At 40.4% G+C, this 27253-nt stretch overlaps 1 protein-coding gene across 1 annotated transcript; it reads right to left on the bottom strand.

The window, feature by feature from the left end:
• Positions 1 to 12728: 12728 nt before the first annotated feature.
• On the bottom strand, positions 12729 to 22776 carry LOC135793694 (discoidin domain-containing receptor 2-like). The gene is made up of 4 exons (XM_065304758.1): positions 22568 to 22776; positions 15432 to 15585; positions 14964 to 15069; positions 12729 to 14883 (listed from the first exon to the last, which is right to left on the bottom strand). Exons 2-4 carry the CDS (start codon positions 15526 to 15528, stop codon positions 13431 to 13433), a joined length of 1656 nt encoding a protein of 551 aa, XP_065160830.1. The 5' UTR covers positions 15529 to 15585; positions 22568 to 22776; the 3' UTR covers positions 12729 to 13430.
• Between the last annotated feature and the right edge of the window lie 4477 nt (positions 22777 to 27253).

Here is a 27253-nt window from a genome sequence, read left to right as displayed (position 1 = left end):
AAAAAAGTTATGTCAAAAATAAAAAGTTTTGAGATGTACCTAATTTCGGGAGATTGAAAAGGTTCCCAAAACACTTAAATTGAATTCAATAGACTTTGCTAAATCATGTTTTTAGGCATTAATCAAAAATTAATCTTTCCTTTCATTTTTCTTTCCCTAAAAAAATCTTCAGAGAAAACTTGAAATATACCGCGTTAAACGATCTGACATGAGAACTCTTTTTCCAATCCTAAAGCAACAATGATTGTGGGAAACAAATTTCCTCATACATATAATTGTCCGTTGTTTTATTGTCATATAAATCGCTTTAAGGTTACATCACGCAATCCATGTTTACATGAGACTCTCTACTACTTGACAGTACATGCCAACAACTCTTTTATTTACTCTCTCGTGTTTTACGGCAAAGTAAGCAGAAACAAAGCGGAAATTTCTCATAAACGGATGTTTAAACTTAGCTTATGCACCGAGCATGCATCCAAGTTCCACAACGCGCGCGTTATCTCAGTCCCATCATGACTAATTGAATTTACCAAATTTACTACCGACATTGTGCACGTTACAAAGCTTTCCTGAAAATTTATAGGGTTACAGGCGAGGTGGAACAAATGGAAGCGCATTTCCGTGATAAGGCAATAATTAATATATGTAAAAAGAACAAAATAAAAAATATTAATTTAGAGTAAATTTTATCATTTATTGTGTTGTGAAGATTACCAATGCACGCGAGTGTAAATTTTTAAGCAATGTAGGTACTTAAGTCTGGTTAAGTTATATCTGAGCTAGGGGTAAAACAAAAAAAAATTTAAAAATTATATTTATGTGATATTGTAATATTGTAATAAATAACGCGTATGAACCAGTTGTAAATTAATAATTTTAGCGTTTTAGGTCAGAGCGCTTTAATCTAAAGTTCACAGCGAGTTGGGTCCTGCGTTCTGCACAGCTTAACACATAAGTAGACAACTACGACTACAACTACAACAACGGAAATACATTTTAGTTAGATTTAGATAGAAAGGGTTTTGCTGGTTGTTGCTAGAGTAATGGACAAAACAATCGGAACCTTTCTTGTCTAGATCGGCCTTGGGAATATAGAACTAAACTGTTCGCACTAGTGGATTGTTTAGAACTGTACCAAATTTAATTAACACACAAAATACAAAATTATTACGTGTAACAATGGAAATTTAATTAATGTGTTAAAAACACATTTTATATATTTCAGTCAATATTAATTCTCAGTGTTATGATGTAGGTATATTGTTAACATAATTTCCTGTAAAGCAGTGCCTATCTAATTTGTAGTGCATGATCTAGTAAAAGCTTAAGTTTCTAAGCACTCAGCGTCGATTGATCGGGATGGCGAGTGTATAAAATCAAAAACGTAAAGCTAAAAGGGTACTAAATGCCTCGATTAGTCTATCGTGAAAGTATGTCTTCGGTATTCGACTTAACAGCATTACACTTTTAAGTCGTTATCTAAAGTTTCATGTTTGACATGAAACCGATGCTCTGGAAACATAACGTCGTCGAGACGAGAATGTCAGACTTCGTTTCCTACCTGTATAAAAAAGGTGCATCAATGGTTCCACGGAACTCAATGATGAAAACTCTTAAAAAACTTCGTTATAATTTCCCTATTAAAATATTGTTATTAATAAAACATATTTTATTCCTGTAACAATATCTCGAACTGGTAATAAATCATTTTCTAGTTTGAAATTTTAGAATTCGCGCCACAGCGCTTGGTTTTGACCTTTGATATCATGCCGCTCGCGAAACGTAAACACTCTCTTGTTTCTTGTTTCTTTATTTTGGTTCAGTTCTATTTTGGTTATTGTACTGAAAACTTGTTTAGCAATTTTTATATTATTTTTCGCGTCCGTGAATTAAATATGAACTTGCAAGTAATTTGATGTGGCGACCCTCTGTGCCGTAACGTGTCAAAAAACTAAAAATAATGAATTGGTGTTTGTTCTCCAAAAATTCAATATCCAGTAGTGGCATGCACTTGCAAAGCGACATTCAACATGGAAATCGCCTCGAGGTAAGTTTTTATTTTATACTGCTGTTTGTAGGTGTATTTAAACGAAACGCAATTGCAATCACTTTAGTGTCTCATTATAGGCTACATTCGTGGACATACACGTTTTAGAAAATTATTTAAAATTTGATATTTAATTTGGTATTTGAAAATATCGGCAGTTAGTTCTCACGCTTTTTGCAACAGGTGGCAAACAACAATAATTCCGTTAGTGATAATAACTGTGTACCCACAAATAGTATAAATCTATACAAAGAATTTATTATATTACACGACATTTCGATAAGAAGCGAGTGTAAATATTGATTTTCCTATCAAAAAGTATTCCAACATTCTGGAACATTTGTATTCTAATATTATTTAACTTCCATTACCAAAGTTGGTTTGCGTTGGGCGTTAATCGCGGTCTGCCCTCTCAGAAGTTGGAACTTTAATTGCGCCTTTTCTAAAATTACGAAATTTCCAATTTGCAATTACGAATTAGGAATTCCGCCACATTACGCATCCTCGCCGCCTTGTCGGCGCGTGTGTGTGTATCGCGAACGCGTTAATAAACCAACGCGACGCGTCGACACGGGTATTGCGAGGAGCGAAATAATCAGCGGAGCGTACGGAACATAATTTAAAGTTTCAAACGAATGCGCGCCGCAGCCGCCCGCGCCGGCGAGCAAACAAACGAACGCGTCGAGATAAACGCAAACAGCGCCAGCCGACCACCAGCATAAGGCTCCCAAAGTTCCAAACCGAAATTCGGACACAGTACACGTACAATTGCTGAAATATGAAATTGCTGTTAATATTTTTCGAGCTTTTGGTGCGGAAAATTGGATAGATCTGATTTGCGCTGCTCGTCGAAGCGCTTTCGTTTTCCATCATGTGACAATCGTATTGTACATACATATCTACATCTACATCCAGTTCAGAAATAGTTATTTCAAACATAGAAAAAGTAAAATTGTATTCAATCATTTTTAGCAAAAAAAAAAAAAATTAAAAAATTAAAACCTTGAAAAACTTAAAACTTAATACGATATTTGAGCGTCAAATTTATAAAAAATTGAAGAATGTAGACAAAAAATGATTAACAATAGATAGCATTGATAAAGCTAAAATCTCAATTTGTTATTTATTATTCAAAATTTAGTAATTTTACATTTTCTATCATTACAAACCCGCATATTCCAAAGTATAATACATTTATCAAAATATAACGGATGTAAACACAATTTATACCACTACATCAATTCATCTATTTATAGATAATACTCGTGTGAATATTCCAACAAAAATAAAGTTGTTATAATACATAACACAAAATCTATTGGAAATAATTTAATTCTCAATTTAAAAAAATAATGATGCATGAAAGTTTTTCACTCACTACCGAAACATGTTGTATGCATTCACATTTATGTTCGTATGTAGGCGCACTGCAGGTGTTTAATAGGTGAAATATTCTCATCAAGGGTTTGGCAATCGATGCACGCATGCAGCGTGATCATTTCGTGAACCGAACGTAAATTATTCCAATGTTATTCCTGTGTATATCTATCTCATAGGATTCACGCAACTGTAAAGAGAGTGATCGTGTAATTCTCGTTATGTCTGCGCATGTATGCGCGCGTTTATGATTATAACATCGGTCATAATTCCACAATCTGGCAGTTTATTTTAATCAGTTTTCATCGGCGTCGTTTTAATTATTAATTAGTGGAATTGGCGGAGTTCCTCGAGCGACGATGTACGCCCGACTCGTTTTTAATGCGCGCGTGGTGAATTTACGCTGATGGCGAATGTTAATTAGTTTCAATGAGTGCCATTAATTTAATCTCGTCGCGCACGGATTTTAGCCGATTTTATCTTATAACCGTGTTTGCGGTTCGTAATGCGTGTACCATGCCACGACTGTAAAATATCGAAAGCTCCAAGCAGAAAATTGTCGAAAATAATGAGCATTACATGCACTTTCATGACGTAATTGTACATTTTTCATATAAATTGCGCGCCGAGCCGGAGAATCACTTTGCCGTGCTGATTGTGCATTCGAGGGAGAAGAGAAAAGAGTGATCGTTTCTTTGCTCGACGCTCGCCTCTACAATATGGTAATGTTAATGGGTTATGAAAGAATAATTAAAATTTTATTCATCATACAGAAGCAATCCATCATTTCGCTAGTTGCACGGGTAATAATTTATAACTCAGACACGTTGAATGCATCGTTTTGTAAACAAAAATAATGACCTGTGTAGGTCTGTCTTGTCTCGTCCATTCATTCGTTCTTAAAAACGTCGCGCGGATGATGGTCGGCGATGGTAACTTTTTTGCCTTTTGTCTTGTCTTCGCTCGTCCTCGGCTTTCGGTATGATGTTACACTTGCTATTGTGCGGTTGGCGCTGGCGCCGGAATATTTTAGCACCGAAAATTACCGGTCACTCGCCACGATTTATTAGTCTCGACGTCCAAGTCGCATCGTATCGACTGAAAGCAGCCGGCAGGCGAGGGAAAAGTTCTTGTGTTACATTCGTCGCCCCTGTCGCCCTTAGAAAAGTTAGCAAGTGCATGAGGGACAGTAAAGACGTCCGAGACTGTCGGGGAGACGACTTCAATGTAGTTTATGCACTTGTCCCGTCGTTGAGTTGGCCACTATGTTCCAATGTCCAATGATACAGACATACCAAGCGATTCCGAAATCATTGTGCCGAACACATCTACTGGTTTCAACAACACTTGGTAGCTTATAGCCTTTCAATCTATCCATCTTGGAATCTAGATCAATTCGGAATCCATCCATGAACTGCCCGGGTATCAGCCCCAATCACTTGTGAAACAGTGAGGGTCAACCAGCGAACCCTTCGCCACTGCTTCGTTGGCCTCCAGCTTTGTCTTGCAACTGTCCGCCAGACGATAAAGTCAGCCCCAAAGGCGACAGAAATCAAGATTTATACAACGCCTTCGGTTGCGCGTCGCAGGCTTTCACGGATCGGGCGAATAGACAGGACTTAATGCCTTCGATATTAGCTACTCAATGCACTCCCGACTTTTTTTCTACCGAACATGCCAACATCTTTTATCTTCAATCTTTCTATCTTAACCATCTGTTCATGTGTTGAGATAACTGCAACTTATCACCTTTAACACCCAACTAATTAATATGAAATAATTAATCATTTTAACTCTTGCCAACTTTCAATAATCTCATTGAAAGTCTTTTGATAGCGGATTATTACACTCGATATTATGTTAACTTGGCTAATATTCTATCCACAAAGTGTTCTTTGATCATCGTCATCGGTTTGATATTGGCGCAAGATAACGTAAGGACTTCCGAGGTTCGATTTTACGTTCCATAAAACTTTTTGCCAATATTACATTGCAAATCAGCTTCTTCGCTGGTGAACACTTTCAACATCAACAGTCTTTCGACGCTGTGCTCTTTTCTAGTCTCTTGCTTCAGTTCTTTATCAGAGCCCGATAAGTAGCTCTCGTTTGCGATTTTGCAGATTTCACGCTCGCACTTCCATGGCAACCTCTCTGTACTTACATTTGCGCGGAACGACATCGTCACAAGCAGAGACTTTCAGCTCTCTGCTCGGGTATAAGCTGCTTAATTAGAATTCCATTTTGTGTATCAGGACGACCGCCCGACAGTCGTGCCTCGTGCGGCTATCAGCGAGGAATCTTAATTATTTTTTCACTTTGTTCTTCGCTTTATGTGTGTGTGTGTCGCTTGCGTCTGGAAAGTACCTGTCACATGCACGACTCGCGGCTCGTGCACGGGACACGGTTCAAAACCAAGATATTGGCATGGATAAGGATGATATACATAATGTTTCAGAAAATCATTTTCATAAATTACTCACTTTTCTCGAATCGCATCCAAAATGTCAACAAAGTAATAAACTAAAAAAGTTACGACTTAAAAAGCTGAAATATAAGTAAATTAGTTGTAATTTTAGTATGAAATGAATAACGTGTTTAAATCTCGCTGTGTGTAGAAAATAAAAATTCCATGTAACACAAGATATCGCACAATATCATCTCTACGTTTGTCATAATTACACTTGGCGAATATATTGATATCGGATGCACGCATGTAGCCACACAAAGCGACAATAACACGCGTAGTTCTTGTAGAAGACGCTGTTTCTTAACGCTTGATTAGCTGGCTTGTGAATGTCGTTGTCGCCGTTGTTGCTTTGGGATATCAGCACGATGATAGCAATCATAAGAAGCGAGATTGATATCAACGCGTCGTCTAATATAACGACCGGGATGCATATAATTATGGTAATGCGATGGCAAATGGTTGACATTAATGAGTCTCCGGTGGTTGGCTTTTTTAGCGAACGTTTTGTCCCTACACACGTCCGAACATGCAGATAATGTATTAGCTTGTAATGTATTCGAAACCTTTTCATAACACGGCGCAGCGAGCAAAAAACAAAACCGCATGTAATGTATAAACATCACATAAACACGTTGGCAACAACTTCTTATCTTCGCGTCGTGATCTCGCCTCAATTTCCCTACCGGCGAGAGCTTATCGAATAAATTTCGTCGAATTGGTTTTATTTTTGAAGTATCGCTTATTTTTTACATCAAGTATTTTTAATGCAAGTTTGCTTTTAATAATTATTTTGAAGTTTATTTCTGAGAAAATATTTCTTTGTTTTTGCTTCATGTTATCATGTTATCTCGAACGGATATGACTGGCTGCGTTATTTTGGTTTAAAAATCAATTTATAACACATGTGCTGCATTATTCCTGTGAGAGTAATTTATCTACAAACGATGAATACATTATTCAAATTTGAAATTGAATCAACCAAAACATAGTTGGCACCAACAAGTTGATTGCGGGCCAGTTTGTGGCTGAAATACACGTCTCGTGAGCTTCCCCGACGAGATTTTGCTACCATTCCGTCGTCAGCGATGGTAATTGTGCTTCCTAAGTTCATCTCTTCGGTGTGTTCGTTGCAAGTGTGAGCATCAAGGTAGAACTCGCGCAATCCATAGGGAGATGCTAATTAGACCTCACAGGCGTTGATTGGGACACGCCGGACATTCGACCTGATCATTATCGCGTGGGGCTTTGCACCTCTGGTTCGCATACGCAATTCCTACGATTCGTGCTCACATTGCGGTGAATTGAAATCTTTATGACACTGGATTTATTTCTACACACCTACGACTGTTTTTGATTTTTATATTGCTTTCCCCAGGACAGGACAGGATTTTTAACTATATATTAACCTGTTTTAAATAAAACTATACTTTAAAAGTGTTTTTAATTAACAGAATGTTTAAATAATTTTAATATTGTTTTGGTGTACGTTCCTTATATTGAATTAATTGATAGCTGTTGATTCGATTCTGTTATAGAACATTATTTGCATATACAAATTCCAAAGCAACTGCAAATAATCGCGCCTGTTGCAGGCAAATAAATAGTGCAAATCTTGCGCGAACTGCATCAATGGTATATTAATCTTCCTACAGGACGTTTGGAAAATCGTTAATTTTCTAAAATTGGTTTTGTATGAGATTGCTTTGGATCTGTGCGGATTATTTCGCTATCGTTTGGTCTACGCATAAACAACGCGTCCGAATGCCAAATGTAAGCAACAGTTGAAACGAAATTTATGGCGAATCGAAATACCATTACTTCGCGAACGCGCGCCCAAAGCCCAAGCGAGAAATGCAAATGTGCAGCAAGCCTCTCACCGCGAGCGACGAATAAATGCTCGCGCTGAAATGTGCGCACAGACTGAATATACACAGATATCTACCATTTGTCAATTAAAGCAATTAATTCAACAAGCAGTTTATTAAGCGGCAAACAAGACGCAACCGTCGATTTAATTCGTTTCTATTGTATTCATTAACTAAGGTGTGAAATAAAGTTTTTTCCTGCGTAGGTACGTATAGATTCATATTTAGAATTTGTTTTTATTCCAAAAATAAAAATTTATTTATTCAACTACTAAATCTCAATTAAATGCACGTTTAATTAGTTTATGTGAAAGTTATAAATATACATAATTTATGACTGCAGATAAATGTTGTTTCAGCGTCCAAAGATAATTAAACAATCTATTAGCTAATAGCTATCTATAAACTTAGTAAATTGATAATAAGGAAGTGATTAGAAGTTTATAATTTAATTTTATTTAATAGCTACAGGATATCTACTTAATTAGCAAGTAGATTTGTTTATACTCACGATAACGTCAATATTTACAGTCGACTTTTCTTTGGATATGTGCGAACTAATAAAATTACGTTTATGGCGAAAGCAGCTACCTGCAGTTTATTTAATTACACCGCACTGAAGAAATTGCATTCATATGGTTCAAACAAGTCGCTAATAAAATGTTAACAAGTCATATGATAGTAGGTCGTTATTTTAACGACTAGAAATATTATTTACTCGTTCTGTTCGAGCAAAGTTCGAACTCTACTTCAATATATGGATATGAAATGTACAGCTAGGTGTTATATTACTTAATTAGCTGTTTGCTTATTGTGAATATTCCGTTATTGCATTTGCACATTTTGCGCACATAGTGAGTGTTTTCCTAATTGCGCTTTTTCGATTTGTACAGTTGGATGCTACGTACAATCAAAGTTGATGATTTTAAAGTAGATACTGATCGTTGCAAATTTATAATTTAATAATTTTAGTTTGAAAAATCATCAACTTTGGTTGCAAGTAACCGGTTTTCTTTATTTTCGTTGAGAAGTATAATCATAATACTAAATAGCAAAATATCAGTTAACCAAACATAGGTCAGTCAATATGGCAGACGAAATGTTTAACGTAAACATATCGTTCTTTCCACACGCGCGTGTGTGCAATTCCTTTCGAGTTAAACTGCGTTCGCCTCGCGTGCAACTAATTAGAAAGTGCCAATCGTGCGTGCGTTTTTGTTTATGCGCCCGGGAATGGTGTGCGCCCGACGCACTGTTATTAACTTGTTCCACCCACTGCCAGCTGCATATCGCATACACGTGTCACGTATGCTGCACACGCATGTATAAGCGCAAGCATTCAATACCTATTATGTGGACGCCACAACAAAGATCGCGTCGAGTTGCGGGCAAAGGCGCTGGCGTGCACATGTGTGCGCGAGTATATCGAATTTTATTCACGGCCGAATGAGAAACGTGCCACAATAGAGAATGGTGCGTCGCGTCGACGATTTGGCGCTCCATACAAAGACGCCCGCTATGCATTGATATCAGACACTCGCTAATATTTAGGCGAGTTGTATACGCAGCTGTCCGGATGGGCGCATAGATGAATTCGATGGGCTACTAATAGTCAAACTTGGTTAGTGTATGTTTCCAGAGTGTTGACTATGTCGCCTGGGGCCCGTAGGGCAAGAGAATTAGAGATCATCACATGTTTTTGACAAATTCACACTTTGTCAGGATTTTATTAATTGTTTTTTGATATTGGCCAATATTAGACTTCAAATAGGAGTTAAAAAATAGGGAAAAATACAAAAACATTTTTTTTCAAGTTTTCATATGTTTCATCAAAATCTGTATGCTATCTAAAAATGCATCAGAATTTTATCTCATATTACACATTACTAATATTTCATATCCACAAAATCTGTGCACACGCTCAACACCATAACACGACGCCAACCACCACATCTCATTAACGAGCACGTAATCCGATCCGTTGCGTGCCCACTTTTAAAGCCACATTTTGGTTGTAATATAATGAATTTCGTAGTAAACCGTTGTCGGGAGTGTGCATTTCCAATTGGAAGCTATTAATAATTCCATAACAATTCCTTCTAGCCATCGTTTGCTGCGCAGAAGCTAAAATCCAAAAACTTGCAATTTATCTTACTTAACTAAAATATGTATTGACATCATGACATGATGATGGTTAATAAGGGAAGATGGGTAGCCGGAGGTTATTTCAGACAGCTAGGTCATGGATCACGTGCCTTTTATATTTACAGCTGCCCTGCTGACTAGACTGACTTTTATATGTATCATTCGTGCCTCCACATATTTTACGCATTTCAATGCAATATACTGGGCGTTGCGCTTGAATTTTACGTGCGCCGTGACGTGCGTCGGAGATAACTTCAAAGAGGGTAGATGTATAAGTGAAACTTTCACAATATAATGCTTTGTCTGGCTGTCACTTTACCGAGTGTAATGAGTGTTGGACTCGCGCGCACATTTCATAGATCGTGTAATTCATTCAACATTCGGAAACCCCTCCGCTTTCAGACCCGCGGGCGGGCTGCATCCGGATGTATTAGTTTAGCCCCGGAGTTACGCTCATCCTAGCACACATTGTACGTGGTCCGGCAAATGAATGCCAACGAGCACAATGAACGTCAACTGGGCGTGTAAAACGTTTCGATTGTTGTTATTTTAAGGGAATTTATAGCAGTTTTCAGTATTAAATGTGTTTCTTTCATTTTACATGCATCCCTGCTTCATTCGCCTGTAATTCCTCATATTAAAGTATTTCTTTGTACTGATAAAACTTTCTACGGTTGTCTATGTATTTAATTCTGAATTATGGCTCAAATCGTAAACTATTCAATACTAGGTATCTAAAGAACTACATACTTGGCTAAACTATAAAATAAACGTGTTCTGTATACGATGTTGAATATATTAAAGCTATGGGTTGACAAGCATGAAATATTCCAGAGCGTTGTTTTCTTCCCATCGTCGCATTCTTTTTGATTCATATATTTTAGTTGTTGAATGGTATGTTCCTGTGTTTAGTGTGTGGTTTATGTCGAGATTGTCCGGACGCGTAGATTATATGGTCGGCACGTGACTTCCATTTGAGTTGGAATTTAAGAATTTATTTCGATCATAATTTTATTGCCTAAATAGACCCCAAAATGAAAAAAAAAATGTCTAGAGATTTATGTATTGTTGTAGACACGAAATTTAATATAACTTGGGAGGCTGTAATTGCAACCAAATAACATGAAATATGATTTCAGTCGAACTGCGAACGTTTCATCTTGTTATGTGTCAAAGTCCATTATTAAAAAACTCACTCGGCGCTCCGACATTTTCAGATTTACTTAACGCAACATTACACCGGAATAGCCACCGCGTTTCTCCTATTCAGTGGTGCCTGCACTGCTCCTGGTGCAAAGCACCCAGCCAATTTCATTAAAATCCTTATTCGTTTCTTGGATTCTTGTGGGAGATGTAAAACGAACGAAGCGAAACGCGTTCAGCGTCGTAGGGCATCGGGCACGTTCTCTCTTTTCGACGAAATCTGAGCGCAGGCAGGCACCCACCGCCCATGCCCCTCAACCGTCTTCCCCATTACCTAATTCGACTAATTTCCTCAGCAGCACTTCCATGCTGCCTGCCAGTGCTTCTGGCATAACTTAATAAAAACGATTTTAATGAATACCCGCGCGTGAGCTTTAGAGCGTTGAGGTACCAGCTGAACACAAAACTCGCGAATGGCAGAGTCGTTATTCGTTTTTCGGGAATTATGTGTGCCCGGACTGGAGTCGAGTGTCAACGAATTAAATTCACCGCTCACCGTTAATGCGGCGTTCGTTTTCGGACGCAGCGCGTAGTATTTGCGCAAATTTCCGGATTTGTTTTATCGAATTAACGTGTCTGCGAATATCGCGTGGGCCACGAGAAGCGATGCCGGCGCAGTTTGAGGATAATTAGGTTTGTTAATTAAATTTACCACTTTACGAATGGCGCCCCTTTAACTATTCGTTACAGACGCCGCAGCGACGGAACGAGCAAAAACAAATCGAAAAGTAATTTCGCAAAACGTCCTGCAACCAAAGCAAAACCTAAACTTTTGACAACAGAAGGGGTTGCTCCGCTTCACTTGGTAATCGTTCTATACTAGCAAGTAGAAACCCAGAACAAACAAACACTTCAAACGCAGATTCTTGTTTCACAACTCCTTCGGTTGATGTTTCGCATCAAATCAAATGTTAAATTAATAAAAACAGTTTTCGTTTAAGTAGTGCATTATAATGTTGTAGAGTCCATCTGTCGTGTGTTTCATAAAGACGATTCCAATTCAGAAGCAGAACTTGCCAAGAAACACAGAAAGTTTACAGTAGCCATCATCAAACTTTCCATCTTCTGTTCCAAGAAATTGCTATTTTGCCAGAAGACTTGTTGTTTACAGTTAGGACATGAAATTGAAATGATGACTGGGGCCGCATAACACAGCCTAATGAAAAACCCAGCGATTCAGGCTCCTTACACTGTTTTACTGCAAATACATCAGCAAGTCCTTGGGCGAAATAAGGCATCGAACATGTCGAGCGTATTAAACGTGAAATTAATGAACTTTTGCTACTTGTTCTTGTGTTCTTGCTATGCTTCAAACAGGCGGTTACGACACGACCTGCCATCATCTCGTGCATTCTCACTTCACACAATCAACATTCACCACTTATGAATATTTACTCTCTTAAGCTGCTCCACCGACGAGAAAAACAAGCAGACCTTTAACAGCGGACGCACAAGCGCAAACTGCTAATGAAAACATTTCTTATTAGCAATTACCAGATTGATTAATGTTCGCGTCCACGCGTTGCGCGCATATTGATTAGTTACTGAAGAACATTTTTGTGCAAATTTAATGCTTCAATTAGTATGCTAATGGTGGCTGCTGTAAAAGAAGAAAAGTCCATTTCTCATTTAATAGTTTATTTACAATTTATGCATCTTAATTATATGTATAGGATATGTACAAAGGTAAAAACAATATTTAGCTAAATAGGGCCGTCGTTAGTTCGGTTTTCTCGACACCAGCCGTCGAGCAAATACCATTTTATCTCATATTTACAATAAATGGCTTGAGTCATCGCTTCGATTATGAAATGACGTTATGAATAATAGTACAACTAAGATAGACCACATTCAAGTGACAGATTGTCGAATATACATAATATGTATGCGTATAAAGCCATTGTAACGGATTTACGAATATCTCTATCTAATTTATAGTCCAGTTATCTTTTTTGTCATTTGTGTCTCGTAATTAACATTAAACATAGTTCATTTCTTATCGTTATTGTTAAAACGAGCAAGTTAACACAATAGTTTTGGTAATAGTCAGCCTTCTTGGTTCGATAATATTCTCTTTTTTGTTCGTGCGGAGTTTCGATGTCTATAAATAATTAGTTCATTACATTTTGGGCGTTTTGTTCCGAATAAATTAAGGGTCGCTACCTGTAAGAAGCACGTTGATTAGGTATTCACGTTCGTTAACATTAAAGTTTAAGTAGTGTGAGCTTCCGTGTGTCAAAGGGTTCCATTCAAGGGGCGGTTGATAATTTAATGGTTACATTAGTTAGGTAGTATTATCACAGTTATTACATCGATAGAAATCCTAGGCGTTCATGAACGCACGCGGATTCGACGCGTAGCGTGGTTGCCGACTCAACCGGACCGGAGGCGGTGTGGATGTAGGTGGTGGTGGCGGTACGAAGCCCGTATTGCAAATCTCCGTGGCGGCGTAATAACGTTCCGAAGGTGGGGGTATAGACGGCGGCTTCGGGAAGAAATTGTGCATCATTGGTGGGGCGCGCGGCGATTGCTGTGGTTGTTGCAGCGGTACCGCATATTCCGGATCCGGTGGTTCGCGGTATAATGCCGCCTTATCGCATCCGCCTGGCACCTGCGACGGCCGTGGCGACGACTTGTACCTGCGGTGCTGAATGCAAATGAACGCAACACCACCCAGCATCAGTACGATAATCACCGCCAGAAAGCCGACCACGATGCCCAAATACTGGCCTAATGGCGTGGGCGTATTCACAGCACTCACAAGATTCTTGTTATTATCGAAACCGGGCGTTGCGATCTGATCTCGCTGAATTGTATCCTGCTCGTAATACGAATCGATGTCCTCTTCTTCCTCCGTAAAGTTGCCTGTGACGACTGTGGAGTCAAAGGTGATTTCGCTTAGGAGCATCCAACGGTTGGCGAAGTGCAACTGCAGCTTGACAAACCGCCCGACACGATGATGCAGCTTGATGCTGATGTTGTGCGGCGTCTCGAAGATGCAATCTTCCATGTAATCGTAGGTGATCGGTTCGCCTTTGTAGATTTTTCCACCCACGCTAAACTGCACTGTCGCGGATGAGAACACTTGCACGTCTTTCGTGAACTGATTGTTTGCATAGATGTGCACGGCACTGAACTCGCGCACTTTGTCGAACTCGAAGGTGATTTCGATGGGTCGATTCTCGCGCGAGTCGTTCTTCCAGCCGACCCAGCCCTGCACCTCGTGATCGTAGAGCGGCACTTTGAAGTCTTCGGGCGCGACCTTTCCGTCTGTCAAGTGGCCGAGACCGTGACGCAACTTTTCCCCGTCCCAATGGCCGTCGTACGCCGTGTCGTAGAACTCCCAGTTCTGACCCTTCTTGTCACCCTGGGGCATTGAGTAACTCACGATCCCGTCAGTCCATTTGCATCCATACAGTTCCACGCGCATGCACACCGTACGCTTGTGATAACTGTAGGGGAAGAAACGAACTTTACTGGCGATGATGGGCGGATCGAGCTCATTCTTTTTCTCCAAGTACGTGTTTATGTTGCCCGTGAGCACTTCCTCGTTCTGCCTGTTTCTGTAACGGATCCATTTCGATAGTCGTGGTCGCCAGTATTCCAACATATAGTGTTCGGCAAATTCCGCGCCTTGCCCATTACCAAATCGGCCTTGTATTTCGGATGCGGTTATCAAGTGCACACTGCGGAAGTCAATTTCCAGCCATTCCTTTAATTCGGTGGTCGCCGGTTCTTGTGGGCACCACGCACCTCCATGCAATTCCAAACGCACTCTGTAACAACAAGCAAAAACCACACACGCACACGATTAACAATGGACATTCCCGGATATGCAAGAACAATAACAATTTACCTGCCATGCTGTGGGCCAACGTTCAAATGATCGAAGGATGAACTGGCTTTTATGTCCTCGTCTCTGATGTCGCCAGTCTCCATGCCCAGCGGTGCGATGCACTGAGCTGGAAAGACAAACACACAATTTGTACTCCAGCAATTGCACGAAACGAGTTTAGCAATTGTAGAAGCAGCGAAAAGAAGCTCGGAGCGGCAATTTGGGATTTTTCAAATGTCGCTTTGTGTTTGCTCTACAAGACGGCTAATGAAACTTTTTCTAATATTGTATAAAATGCAAATAGTGCACTCGCGCGCACGCTTTTATTAGACGCTTTGAGCGTTTACACAAAAGGTAAGCGCACCCACTAACTACGCTCTACCTAGTGCAAAACGGCGCCCCTGTGACATGCAAATATTCCACATCCCTCTTTGCTCGCCCTCGACGTGCTCTTTTAACTTTCTAGCGGGAACAATTTACAATACTTACAAGGGTCCATTCCATCTGTTACGGTAATCCCGAGAAGCACCAACACTACTTTGACTGCAAGCATGATGGCCGTCCGGTTGTCGCCACGCGCCATCATGAACACGTTTCCTTGATCGTCGTCGTCACACCACTTTCCGTCTTTTCACTATTTCATCTGGAACAATAGTAGAATCCAACATTTAATTAAAGTGAAATAGAAGCGACTTGTGGTCAAAGATTAGACGAGGCTACATCGTACTTTATTAAGATTAGAGTGGCAACAGTCAAAGACCCAAGTCGAAGAAAACCCACTGATATTATATTAGAATCCAGCATAATTTGATATCTTGTGCCATGGATGCGGAAGGATATGAGGTTTCGTTATCGTCGTGCGTTTGCTCGCTTAGCGTCATCGCTGCTTAGACTTCATTATGTCCGGAATGAGGACGCGAGCAAAAACCGCACGCAGCTAAGAAACCCTTTTGATCGGGCAACCGTTAATAACTTGCTTTCGCTTCACACAATCTCCAGAATCTCGGCCTGTGTTTTGTGCTCTGTTTTACTTCTGGCCATTTTCCTTCAACTCTAACCAAGGCTTACTTCACATGAATTCATGCCAAGCCAACAATAATGATAAATATTTGTATTCTGCGTTCCCTTTTGTATTGCGCAACGTTCCGGCTTAGCATTAACTTTTACTAAGCTTCACGCCGAAAGGATGCGGGTGCTTTCATTGAAAAAATCATAGCCCATCCACTTCTAAATCATAATTTAAAATTATAAATTCTCTCGCTTTGCTGTGAAGTGACGGCGGATAGAAGTCGGGAGGGAAACGTGGGACACTCGCCGCGCGCTTATCTTAAATTATGACTTTGGTAATATCTCCGACGAGCGACGCCGGCTGCGCCCGTCGTCGTTTCTTATCAAAATGTGTAATTACGTCCTTAAAAAAATCTAATTAACCGCGCTTCTGACACCGTCAGCTGTTGGGAACGCACAAAGCCACTGCTGTTCTCGCGAGAACATAACGGACGCGCGAACCAAGAATTCGTTGCCAAGAGCAGAGAGACGTTTCAAAGCCACCAGTGAAATGAGAAAGATGTTTATCTCTTATATTCGATGAGTGATTCTAGGAGACGCGCGTTTTATGTGGGCTTATTCACTGTCCACCGCCTTCTACTGCGCACAATGACCACAACTCATACATAAAACATCAATAGATATCAGTCTAAGTCTCGCACTTCCTTGCACTGTCACATTTAGCTGCGTTAGAAGCACGTGCGCCAGAAATCAATATCAAGAAACTTCATTCACCGGCTGAGAATAATCATGGACCACCCCGATATAAAAATACTCGTCTTGGTAAACAGCTGGGAGTCTTGTTTAAGAAAATGGCAGCATGCGTAAAACCGGCGAGAGACAAGGCATAAACCAGTTAAAATTGGCACTAACTGCGTACTTAACTATTACACCGATATTTACCGTCCCTCGCCCGCTGTCATGTTAACTCTATTAATTTTATGACAATTATATACAGCTGCCTGCCGTCGAGCAGTTCCAAACGAGAGCGAAACGGAATGAATGGCTCCCGCTGCTGTTGCTACTGCTGGTAGTGAAAAACGCATAACCAACGCCGCCGCCGCAAGCTGGAGACAAGCGACGAAGGTGAATTCCGACGCGCGACAATAATTTACCGAGGAGCGGACGCTAAAATGGCATTCCACGGATCAAAGTACTCCTCCTCTTTGCTTTTCATATGGTTAACACATGCGGCGTTCGTCGGCTTGCTCGTGCGCACACATGACCGCAAAACAAAAACCGCGTGCGCGCCTGTGAGTAAAACTAAGCAGGCTTCCAGTGACGTTTAAAAAATGCTTCGAAACGCGTGTTCCTGTTGCCCCGTGCTCGTCGCTCACTTTCCACTTTATATTTCACTCATATTTCCGTTTATTTGGTAATTATGTCACGTCGCGTTTTATGTATCTTTTCATTCGCGTCCGCGCACAGGAATACGCCGGACAAAAAGACCTACCGCGGCACTGGCTTAATTCCTCGCTTTCAGGTTTTACTCCTTTGATAAGTCTGGATGGTAGACACTTGGGATTAAGTGAGGAACGAAATGCGGTAAATGAAGCGTACATTTTTATAGACGTTTTTTTTCGCTCGGGTCGGTGTTAATCATCTTGCGGTTCGACTGCTGTTTGAAGCGAGAAGAAAGTAGAGAAAAAATAAACTCGAGTGGTTTCTATAAAGCGGGTTTATCTAGCGTATTAATTTACCAATGCGCTGCCGCTGTCTGGTACGCCGATAATGAATGAATTTATTTCCTCCCAAACAGATTTAGACTTGTAGTTTGAAGAAAACATGCATCTACATCATTTTTCCTCTTAATTTATAAATAGGCACTATAATGAAACAAAGAATTACCCAAACATTTAACATTTGTTGTAGTTGATTGAGCATTTTAGGCCGTTAAGTGCAAAGTCTGACATTGTATCCAAAACACCTGCCAAGTGTGTAGAAAAAGTCACAAATTACGAACAGAGCAGTGTTTCTGATTGCCCTATAATAAAAGTGGCACTAATGCGTCACACGAACGTCTGGAAGCGTGCGCCGTTTGAGTGCTCAACTATTGCATGATTTATAATTGGCTGACCCCGGCAATTTGCGGTTGGCTCTTCACGACGGGCACTCCACAAAGTGCTCGTATAAATAGCAAAAGTGCGCAGTGGTTCAAAAGCGTGCGGTTGCATTGTGCTCGCATTTATTTTATTTATAATTTACGCTTTGTTGCACCGGCCGCGGCACGTCCTCCCTGGTTGCGATCGGCGATGTGTCGCAGCGAAGAAGATAGATGAGACTGCTAAAGCTCCCAAGTTATCACGGGCCTCTCATCGAGCCATTATTTACCGGTGCGCGAAGCAACAAACAATAATAAGAGTACGAGGCAAGAAGCCACATTGCATCCAGCAGACGGTAAGAATCTTTTTCGAGCGGGAACCACCTTCTTTTTCCGCCGCTGCCGCCAGAGGCAGGCCTACACGTTGGATTTATGTGCGTCTCGACTGTCGGCCGCGCGGCGTTTGGCGTGCCGCTCGAGCTTTCCGATACAGATCGATAAAGCTTGTTATAAATCTAAGCGTGGAGGAGGCGGTCGGCGAGACTCGGGCTCGCTGTCTGCGAGTCGCGTCCGTGAATGAATCGACGTGGATTGCCGCCAAGCACGAAGGGGAACAAACAAACAAGCGACCCGGCCAGATTTACTTACAATACATTTGCGTTCCTCTCGCGCGATTGCGATTATTTTTTATACACGCCCGCGCCCATTATTATTTCTGTGTGTTTCGCGTTGCTATCGCGCAGCTTTCATCCGCTTTGTTTCCTCATTTTTATATTTATCTGCAGCGTCCGTGAATGTTTTGCTCTGAGCTAACTTCGATCATAAGCCTACTAAATCACATTTTAAGAGGACCGAAAATGTTTCCCCGGCGCAGTAACAAAAAGAAACATAATCGCCTTATGAATATAAAATTTATGCTGAAGCATACCTTGACTAATCTCTTTCGCGGGCTCCATAGCGCGGGCTCGTAAAGCACAGGGACGGCGGCGCGCTTCAATTTCACGGACGCTTTGTGCCGTTCGTGCCGCGTAATTATTTTCGACGTGTCGCGACCGTTCATTTATTTGTTTCCAGAACCAGCAATAAACTTGAATGTTAATATACGACTTCGAAGAATCAAACATACAACAATCGCGCTACTAGCATAAATAGATAGACAGCAGAAATTCACGATTTTTGCGGTTTGCAAACGATACAGAAATGGTAAGCACCTGTTGCCATGACAACGTATCAGTTTTTCGAAACGCACCCCAAACACTGTGATGGAAATTTCACTGGAAAATAAAACAAAAGCCAGGCGATTTTCACCCGAAAATCGGTATTACCTGTGCCGTAGCGGAAGCTGCGTGTGTGGCTTTAGAGCTTTTCCAGCTTTTCAATTTTAATCGGCGCGCCATCCATTGTGTTATATTCATGAGCGCCTCTGCCTGTTCTCATATGTCACACATATGCTGAGCAAGTGTGCGTTTAGCTTTAAGCAAACATACTAATTGCCTGTAAGCGGATTTACCACCGAGAAAATTGCTTAATTGCGTTAGGTAAGCAAGGATCAGCTAACCAACCGCTGAGGCAAACCAAGCGACTTAGGAAATCACCGTCATTAACGGCCTGCCGCCGGAAATAAAAAAAGCATACTCATCTCTACATAGCTCTGCTATTACCAAATCATGAGATAAAAAATAATATAATGAACGAAAATCGTTTCGCTGGTGCATCTCGTTAACGTAAATGAAATAAAACGAAAACACAAAAGAAAGCATAAAGAGCATCATCGCTCCGGGTGTGAATCTCATCATAATATTTTCTCTCATGGCGGGTGCTCCATTTGAGTCGTGATATTCGTATCATTATCGCGCATTAGGATCGGAACCGTTTAATGTATTACCATCAAACAATTATTCACACCTGAAGAACGACGAAAACAAGGTCTATTATTAAATTGCCTCACGCGTTCGGTGTTTTAGGGGGCTAGTTGCTAGCGGGGTAGAAGAATCGACGAGGCGTGCTCATGATGATCTTCGATATTACAACGCAAGCACGCCGCTGGATTAATGACAGCAAGAGTGGAAAGATAAAACGCATCCCGAAGGGCATTTAATAACCTCACGATTATCATAACGTTGAAATTACAGCTCGTATCAACGCCTTATTTACTATCATGATTAAAGGTATCATAACGCAGTTCAATAGCCTACATCATACATTTCTACATTGTTTCTTCATAGACAATACATACACAACCTGATGTATGAGTAATCCATGGAATATGTATACCTTGTTGCCGTTTCACTGATTTGTGCGTTCTTGGAGAGCAAACTAGGTATTGAGTTATTATTTCCTTTTCCGAGACACGCCGGCAACAAAAGTCACAAAACGCACGCGCCTTCGGTAAATACGCGCACGCCGGCGCTCGTAAACATGTCATGATTATTTACACGCTTGAAAGTTTTAAGGATGTTTGTGTAAAAGAAGAAGATACAGAGTTACAGACACAACTGACGTATCACAGTATCAACGCGCATCGTGTTGCGGTGGCTGTTGCCGGACATGTCTGATGATAATGTTGAGGCGGTTTTTTTTTCCAGCCACTGTGCACTGTTGGATGTAATTTGATATTTATACTGGTAAAAAATAAGGGTGCTCCAGTGTAGAGTAAAAAAACTGTGGAAGTTTTGGTGGCGTCTTTTTACCTTCACGTTTTTTTTTTCATAGTGAAATATAGACGACAACTGGATATCTTCGAAAATATAGAGTTGCTTTAAAATTTCTTGGAAGCATTGTTTTGATATTACAATTTGTACAATTTGAAGAGGGGAGTTGATTTCCCCATCAGTTGGTAATATTTCTGCGGACAAAATAGACATTTGCGTCGCAGACTTGTGTACGCACATGAATGCACCCCAGCGTATCCCATTTGTTCCGTGTCGATGCCTTCTCGCAACGCGCACGCAATCTCGATCTTAAATTATCCTCATAAAACATTTTAATAAAAGTCGATTTATATTAAACTTGAGTGTACACCGATGCATTGACTTGCTTTTGGTCGGTCGGTAAACGTATGCAAGTTGTACTTATGGTTGTGGATGATGTGTTCGTGTTTGCGGTATGCGTGTATAGCGAGGTGCACCGCGGTGCAGTCATAATACAAATGTGTACAAACATAACTCCTTCGATATGGATTATGAGCGTGCGCCATGCCCATACCATTGACGTGCCTAAGCGCCCCGCGCTCGCTGTAATAATATTTTAAATTTTATGCCTCGGCCATAAAAAAGACATTCTTGGTTTTATTTTTATTTTCGGCGTGTTGCGAGTGGGGTTGACGCCTAGTCTCCTCACTCGCACGCATTAAATGCATTCCTTCGATTGCGCGACTACCGTTCGACATTGCTGTATGTATTTCATACTTGTAGACGCACGAGAACGTTTACACGACATGTCTGCATTGGAATTATGTATAAATTTAGACTCAACTAAATCACTAAATCCTAGGCCTAGCCTGAAGATTCTCGGCGTGCCATCAGTTGGGGTGAGATGACGTTTTGTAGATTGTCAAACATGCAGATACGCGTTATTTAAAAATGTATGTTGATATTTGGTTCCATGTTGACATTGACTGATTAGAATGAACTTGATAATAAAATAAATCACATGTTTATTTAATGAAAAATACTTCAATTGTATATAGATAATGATATTTGCTTTGAGCTCCACTTTAAAAATTAATAAATATAATTGAAATCAGATATCTTGATATCCTAGAAATAATGAAATTGGTTTTTAAAAAATCCGAGAATCATGACAAGTCATAAGCTATAAATTTACCAGAAACTTCGCCAATTAGCAGTGTGAAAATGTTTCCGCGTTCACATATATCAGCTTCTACTTTCCATCGAAACCTAGAGCCCAAAACCAAATACTAGTCTTAAGATGCTGTCGTAAGAAAATATTCTTCTTAATTAAAAATTTCTAACAGATTTACGAGCACATTCAATTTATAATCTCATAATTCAAACCTTTTTTTAAAAGCGAAGCTTGACGCCATATTTCTCCACCTAGCTAATGCGAAGACACCGCGGAAAATATTTACGGCCAAATTAAAATTAATAAATTTCGGGGTTGTAGAAGGAACCGCCCGAGTGTTGAAACTTTATGGTCTCCAAGGGTAGCGCACAAGAAGCATCACTTGGCTGTTCGCCGGCATAAAAACCTAACAAGCCACCGTTATTCTTTAATTTACGACTGTTTAAGATGATTTTTTTCTCCGTTCTCCCTCACGTCGTTCGGCGTACCATCCCCGACGCTAGTGTAAACAACGTGATCGCAGTCTAAACAAACTCACAGCAATTGATCGCTCATCCCTAGAAACCCTCAATACAAGTGCCCAAAAGTACCCAAAGTGCCTGAGTTCGTTGGTTGTACGTGACATTTCGCAAAATCGCGTTATTTCCACACGTGACTATACAAAATTTTAAGACTTTGATGACAAGTCTACCGACGTTGCTATATTTATTTGCGTTTACAATAAAATACTTACAATATTATCTGATGATTAATAGTCGAATGATGTATCCAAGTGCACTCACAATTGTATAAACAAAGCACAAATTTAAACGTAAATTGTTTATAAATGATTTAATTTAGTTCGATAAACTTTAGCACAATCGATGATTAATTTTACGTACGTAACGTCGAACACGTCGTGTTAATTCACGCGAGGAGCTCCGCACACAACGCAACGCATCGCACTACTGAAAGCTGCTACTGGTACCGGAGGAACATCGCCGGAAAAGCTCCGGAATCCCCACCAACGGCGCCCGAGATGAACGTTTCCCCACCACTCCAAACCACACCGAACGACGGAACGAAATTCCAGCCTCTGCCTCAGTCTCTATTTCAAAATACGTGTTCCGAACTCAAACTGTACCTACTCTAGACTCTAGCAGTGAAGTCCGTTTATATGTAGGTATATTTGCCTAATAATAACATTCTATATAAAAATAATGTGTTTTAAGTTTTAGTCCAAAGTGATATTTTTAGTGGTTTTCACTTTTGGTGATGCCTGTAGTTATAGTTCTGCAAAGGAATGTAGTCGTAATTCATCCACCCTCTCGGTTTTCGTACGTTTCGGGAAAAAGCTCGCAGGTACGAGTGCGAGGGTCCGGTAATAACGTATACGTTGGTGCGCACGCCATTGGTTAATTATTACCTGGCATGTAGCAGCAGGTTTCCGAATATAGCATAGGCGCAGGGATGGCAGCGCCCTCGACGGCTTTACCACCACTTTGGTGGCGGTGGGGCAGCAATGTAACGCGTAACTCAAACGGCGGCGGCCGAGCGTCGAGTTTGCCCACCGATAATGTGAAAACTTTACGGATTACCTCGCCGTACATTTTTCCGCCGCCGACACCACGCGCACGCTATCCAAAAACCGATTTCGTGCGATCATCCCCTGATTCACGCACTCGCACGCAACTTTTACTTCCGGTGGAGATATATTTGAGTGAATCTACCGGATGTCTTTATAATTGATTAAAATGAATACATTTATAGTTGTAAACACTTGGTATATGTGTTACAATTACAATGTATGAATGGAATTTCTATTCTTGCTCTCAAAAGATATTAAATCTATTTATAAGCTATTTGTCCGTCCAAAAACTATTCGGGAAGCATTAACAAGCTATATAATAGATAACTTTGATTTCTATTCAAGCAGGCGCCGAAAAGCTAGTATTACCATGATTACAACGACGTGAACCTCTGGTACACGTGCCCAAATAGGTTTGTAGTGTTCGGCACACAATAGAACGCGGATAGAAACAAAGCGTTTTGTATAATGGCATATTAGAGATAACAGAAGCGATCGAAGCGCGCCGCACTATTGACACGAGTGAGTTGGCTCCTGCTACAACGACTGCGCCACATTATAACCCAGCCTAATCGTAACAATGTCTTATCTGAAATTGGTGAATTATTTGCAGATTATTCCCTGCTGCTTTTGGGTGCTTTAGCTTGAATTAACACTATCGTCTATTCAATCGATGACAGCTCCCAATGAATGTCAATTGTTTCGGCCGGCGATATTATCACAAACCATTCAATTCGATGCCGCAAAGTAAAAACAAATGTTAACAATTGTTCAGAGGCGCAGGGCACGTGCCAACTTACAACTTCATTTGTCTCTTTGTCATTGTGCAGTCGGTCATGCATTCATATTCATGTTCATATTCGGTTATGACGGATGCAATTGTTTCCTACATTTCATTAGGAGGATATAATCATGCGTGCAGTTGGGTCACGTCGGTTTACTATACCGTAATTGCATTCTTCATCGTTAGAAGTAGGCACCTATTGTGGTTATGGCATTCATGCGAATGTGGCGCGAAAAGTTTAGCGACTTTTTTCATTGTGGCGGATTTGCTCATAATGGGATTTTTAAATCATCGCAAATTAAAAGTTAGGCAAATTTGCCTCATCACGACAACGACAATTTATTATGTATGCAAATTGGATACGCAAACGACAACGAATTTCATCCTGGCGTTAACTGAGCAACGCGTATGGAAGCTTTGCGCAAACCACAGCAATCTACTAGCTACTAAATAAACAATGCGACAACGCCTCGAATTTTGGCAGTTTACAGGGCTGCTTCCTTCTGCTGGTGATGATGATGATGATGGCGATGATGTGTGAGCCTCGACGTCGTGCGTGCGCGTTCATCGATTAAGGAAGCAAATTAATCGCACCACACGCGTCGAGCGACGAGGAATTTTGATTCGCAAATGAGCGCTTGCCAAGCATCTGTTCAGCGTTTCTGCGATACTTTAATCCACGCGTAGGCAGTGCGTACTCACCAACCAACGTTTTCAAAAATCCGGATGAATTCGACGTTGCTGGCATCGTTTGTTAGCGGCGGCGGTCAATCAATCAACGTCATACAGCAGACGTGGCCGCGCGCGCCATTATGTCGAAATGGAAACAGACGCACGGGCGCAAGACGAAAAAAATTGGAATAAACGAATTTTTATTACTACATTACTGAATCTTGACGGCAAGCCTACTGACGGCCTTTCGATAGATGATCCCAGACTTAAAAACCCACAACTTTTTGTTGCAATATAAACAAATTGAAATTCAGTTTATAGTTTCAGATATTTATTACATGTTATTACATGTTGTTACCCTGCGTGAAAGAAGCTGCAGAGTAATTTGTTACCACTTTTCTTTTACGCTTCCATCACGACGCGGATAAAAAGATGATATCAATAAATGGATAGTTTATGGATGTATGCATGAACATTATGCTAACAAGGCAAATTATGATTTACTGAACTGTCGGCTCAACGCTTCAGTGGCACCAGCAACAAAAACAAGTGCACAAAGGTTAAAAGAACTTCGGCTAACTTCTACTTTCCATCACGTCGTGTTCATGCCGCTGGTAACTTTTGCTTGCAGTATACAATTTACTTAAACACTTTTCCTCTTTACTGACTGCTTCAAGCTTGAACATTATACGACCAGCCATGATTGAAAATTGAAGAAACGTGCATGCATCAACGTTCGTATAATGATAGAATAAATCAATTTATTAGAATATTTGTTTTAATATGATTGCGTGCCAGTTGCCACGCATGCACTTCTTATTCTCTATACTAGTAAATCTGTTTAACTTTCGCTGAGATAGCTCGTAGCATGTTGTGTGCGCATAAAATAAATATTTTTATTAGACCACATATGGAAATGGTGTAGAGTGCTTGAAATTCTTTTTGTCTTTCGAAAACATTGCCGCACACGCTCCGCACTTGCGTCACTAGATTAGAATAACGACGCTTTTGAAGAGTGCATAGGACCACAGGACCGCAGTCCATGCTCGGGGATGAGATGGTAATATTTAATGTGCACGTGCATCCTTGCAACCCTTACGCGAGTGGGAAAGCCACAGGGAATTAAGGGGATATTGAATCAAAGGGGGATAGGGGGATAAGTGCCCTCGTTGTTTTCCATACGGAAATTGAATTATTACCTTCGAGGCTTTTCTAATTAGGACCGTCAACAAATTGATAAGTTGTGCCGTGAATAAACATATTTGTTTGGTTAATTATTTCGTTGTGTTAATTTCACAATGCAAAGACTTGGAACAACAAAGGAGGGTGCAGCAATGTGAATCTACCGATTCAAAAGATAAGATCAATATTGTACTAACATACAAATCTAGTAAAAGTGCCAGAATTTAGTAATACTAGTTTTCCTTTCATTTACAATCGTACGATTTAGTTGCAAGAAGTAAGTGAGTGATGCAAATTTAATCTCTCCATTGAATGCTTCACCATGACAGCAAATTTGCTAGGGACGCACGGGTATGTTGCCATCCATCCGACATTATTAGTTATTCGATACAATAAGTAATGTCGGGCCACGTAGATTTTACTTGTGGCTATATCGCGCATTTAGTTTCAAACCCTCCCAGCTATATGGTTTATATGTGTATGTGTGCATTGTTGAACTTAGTCACTCTGTGACTTACACACAGTTATCGTCGGTAGTCATAGGTCCCAGTTAGAGAAATCATAGCCGCACATAAAGCACATATGGCACGACCTTACAATTGTTGTATTTCGACGTCGAGCTAGAAATACCAATTTCGGCTTATTCCAACAGTGCGGCCGGATTATAGAATGTACAAAATAGGTCATATGCCTGCTCACGAATAAATCACAACTCCAATAAAGTCGATTTTGATGCGACAAGTCGTATTCAACAATTGCACCCTAACCATTCCACCCTTAAATACATGAACATGTGGTGTTTGTGCAATGAAAGCTTCAAATCTACTTTTTTGTTGAGTAATGCTCTCATATATTATTTATATGATCGTGTTGTATCGATATTTTTTTAGCACTTTGCAAATGATAAATTGGTTTGGGATTTGACAAGTGTAAATATAATTTGTTCACTTGGTGGTTGTATTTACTCATTACACTCAGGTCTGTATCTAAAAATGACAGATGTATTTCGTATCTCATATAATTGGAATATTTTCCAACCCTGATATTACTTAAAATAGTTCTGTTGCTGTAATGATATGCACAATGGTCCATAAAAACAGATTAAAAAAGCAATCACGTCGTTTTTATTCCGTGGATCGTTTTAATCTTTAATCAAAACCTATTTACGCGTAGGGTCGTGCTAATGCGAAGAAAAGAAAGTGGGATTGTTATTA

The sequence above is a fragment of the Atheta coriaria genome, unplaced genomic scaffold (genome assembly GCF_025399875.1).
Source record: "Atheta coriaria isolate IRGN ID8LTWV9N9 unplaced genomic scaffold, Caltech_Dcor_3.1 hic_scaffold_6_pilon, whole genome shotgun sequence".
In the NCBI taxonomy this organism is placed as follows: Eukaryota; Metazoa; Arthropoda; class Insecta; order Coleoptera; family Staphylinidae; genus Dalotia; species Dalotia coriaria.
The sequence above is the reverse complement of the archived record's forward strand: the minus strand, read 5'-3'. Positions and strand labels throughout refer to the sequence as shown.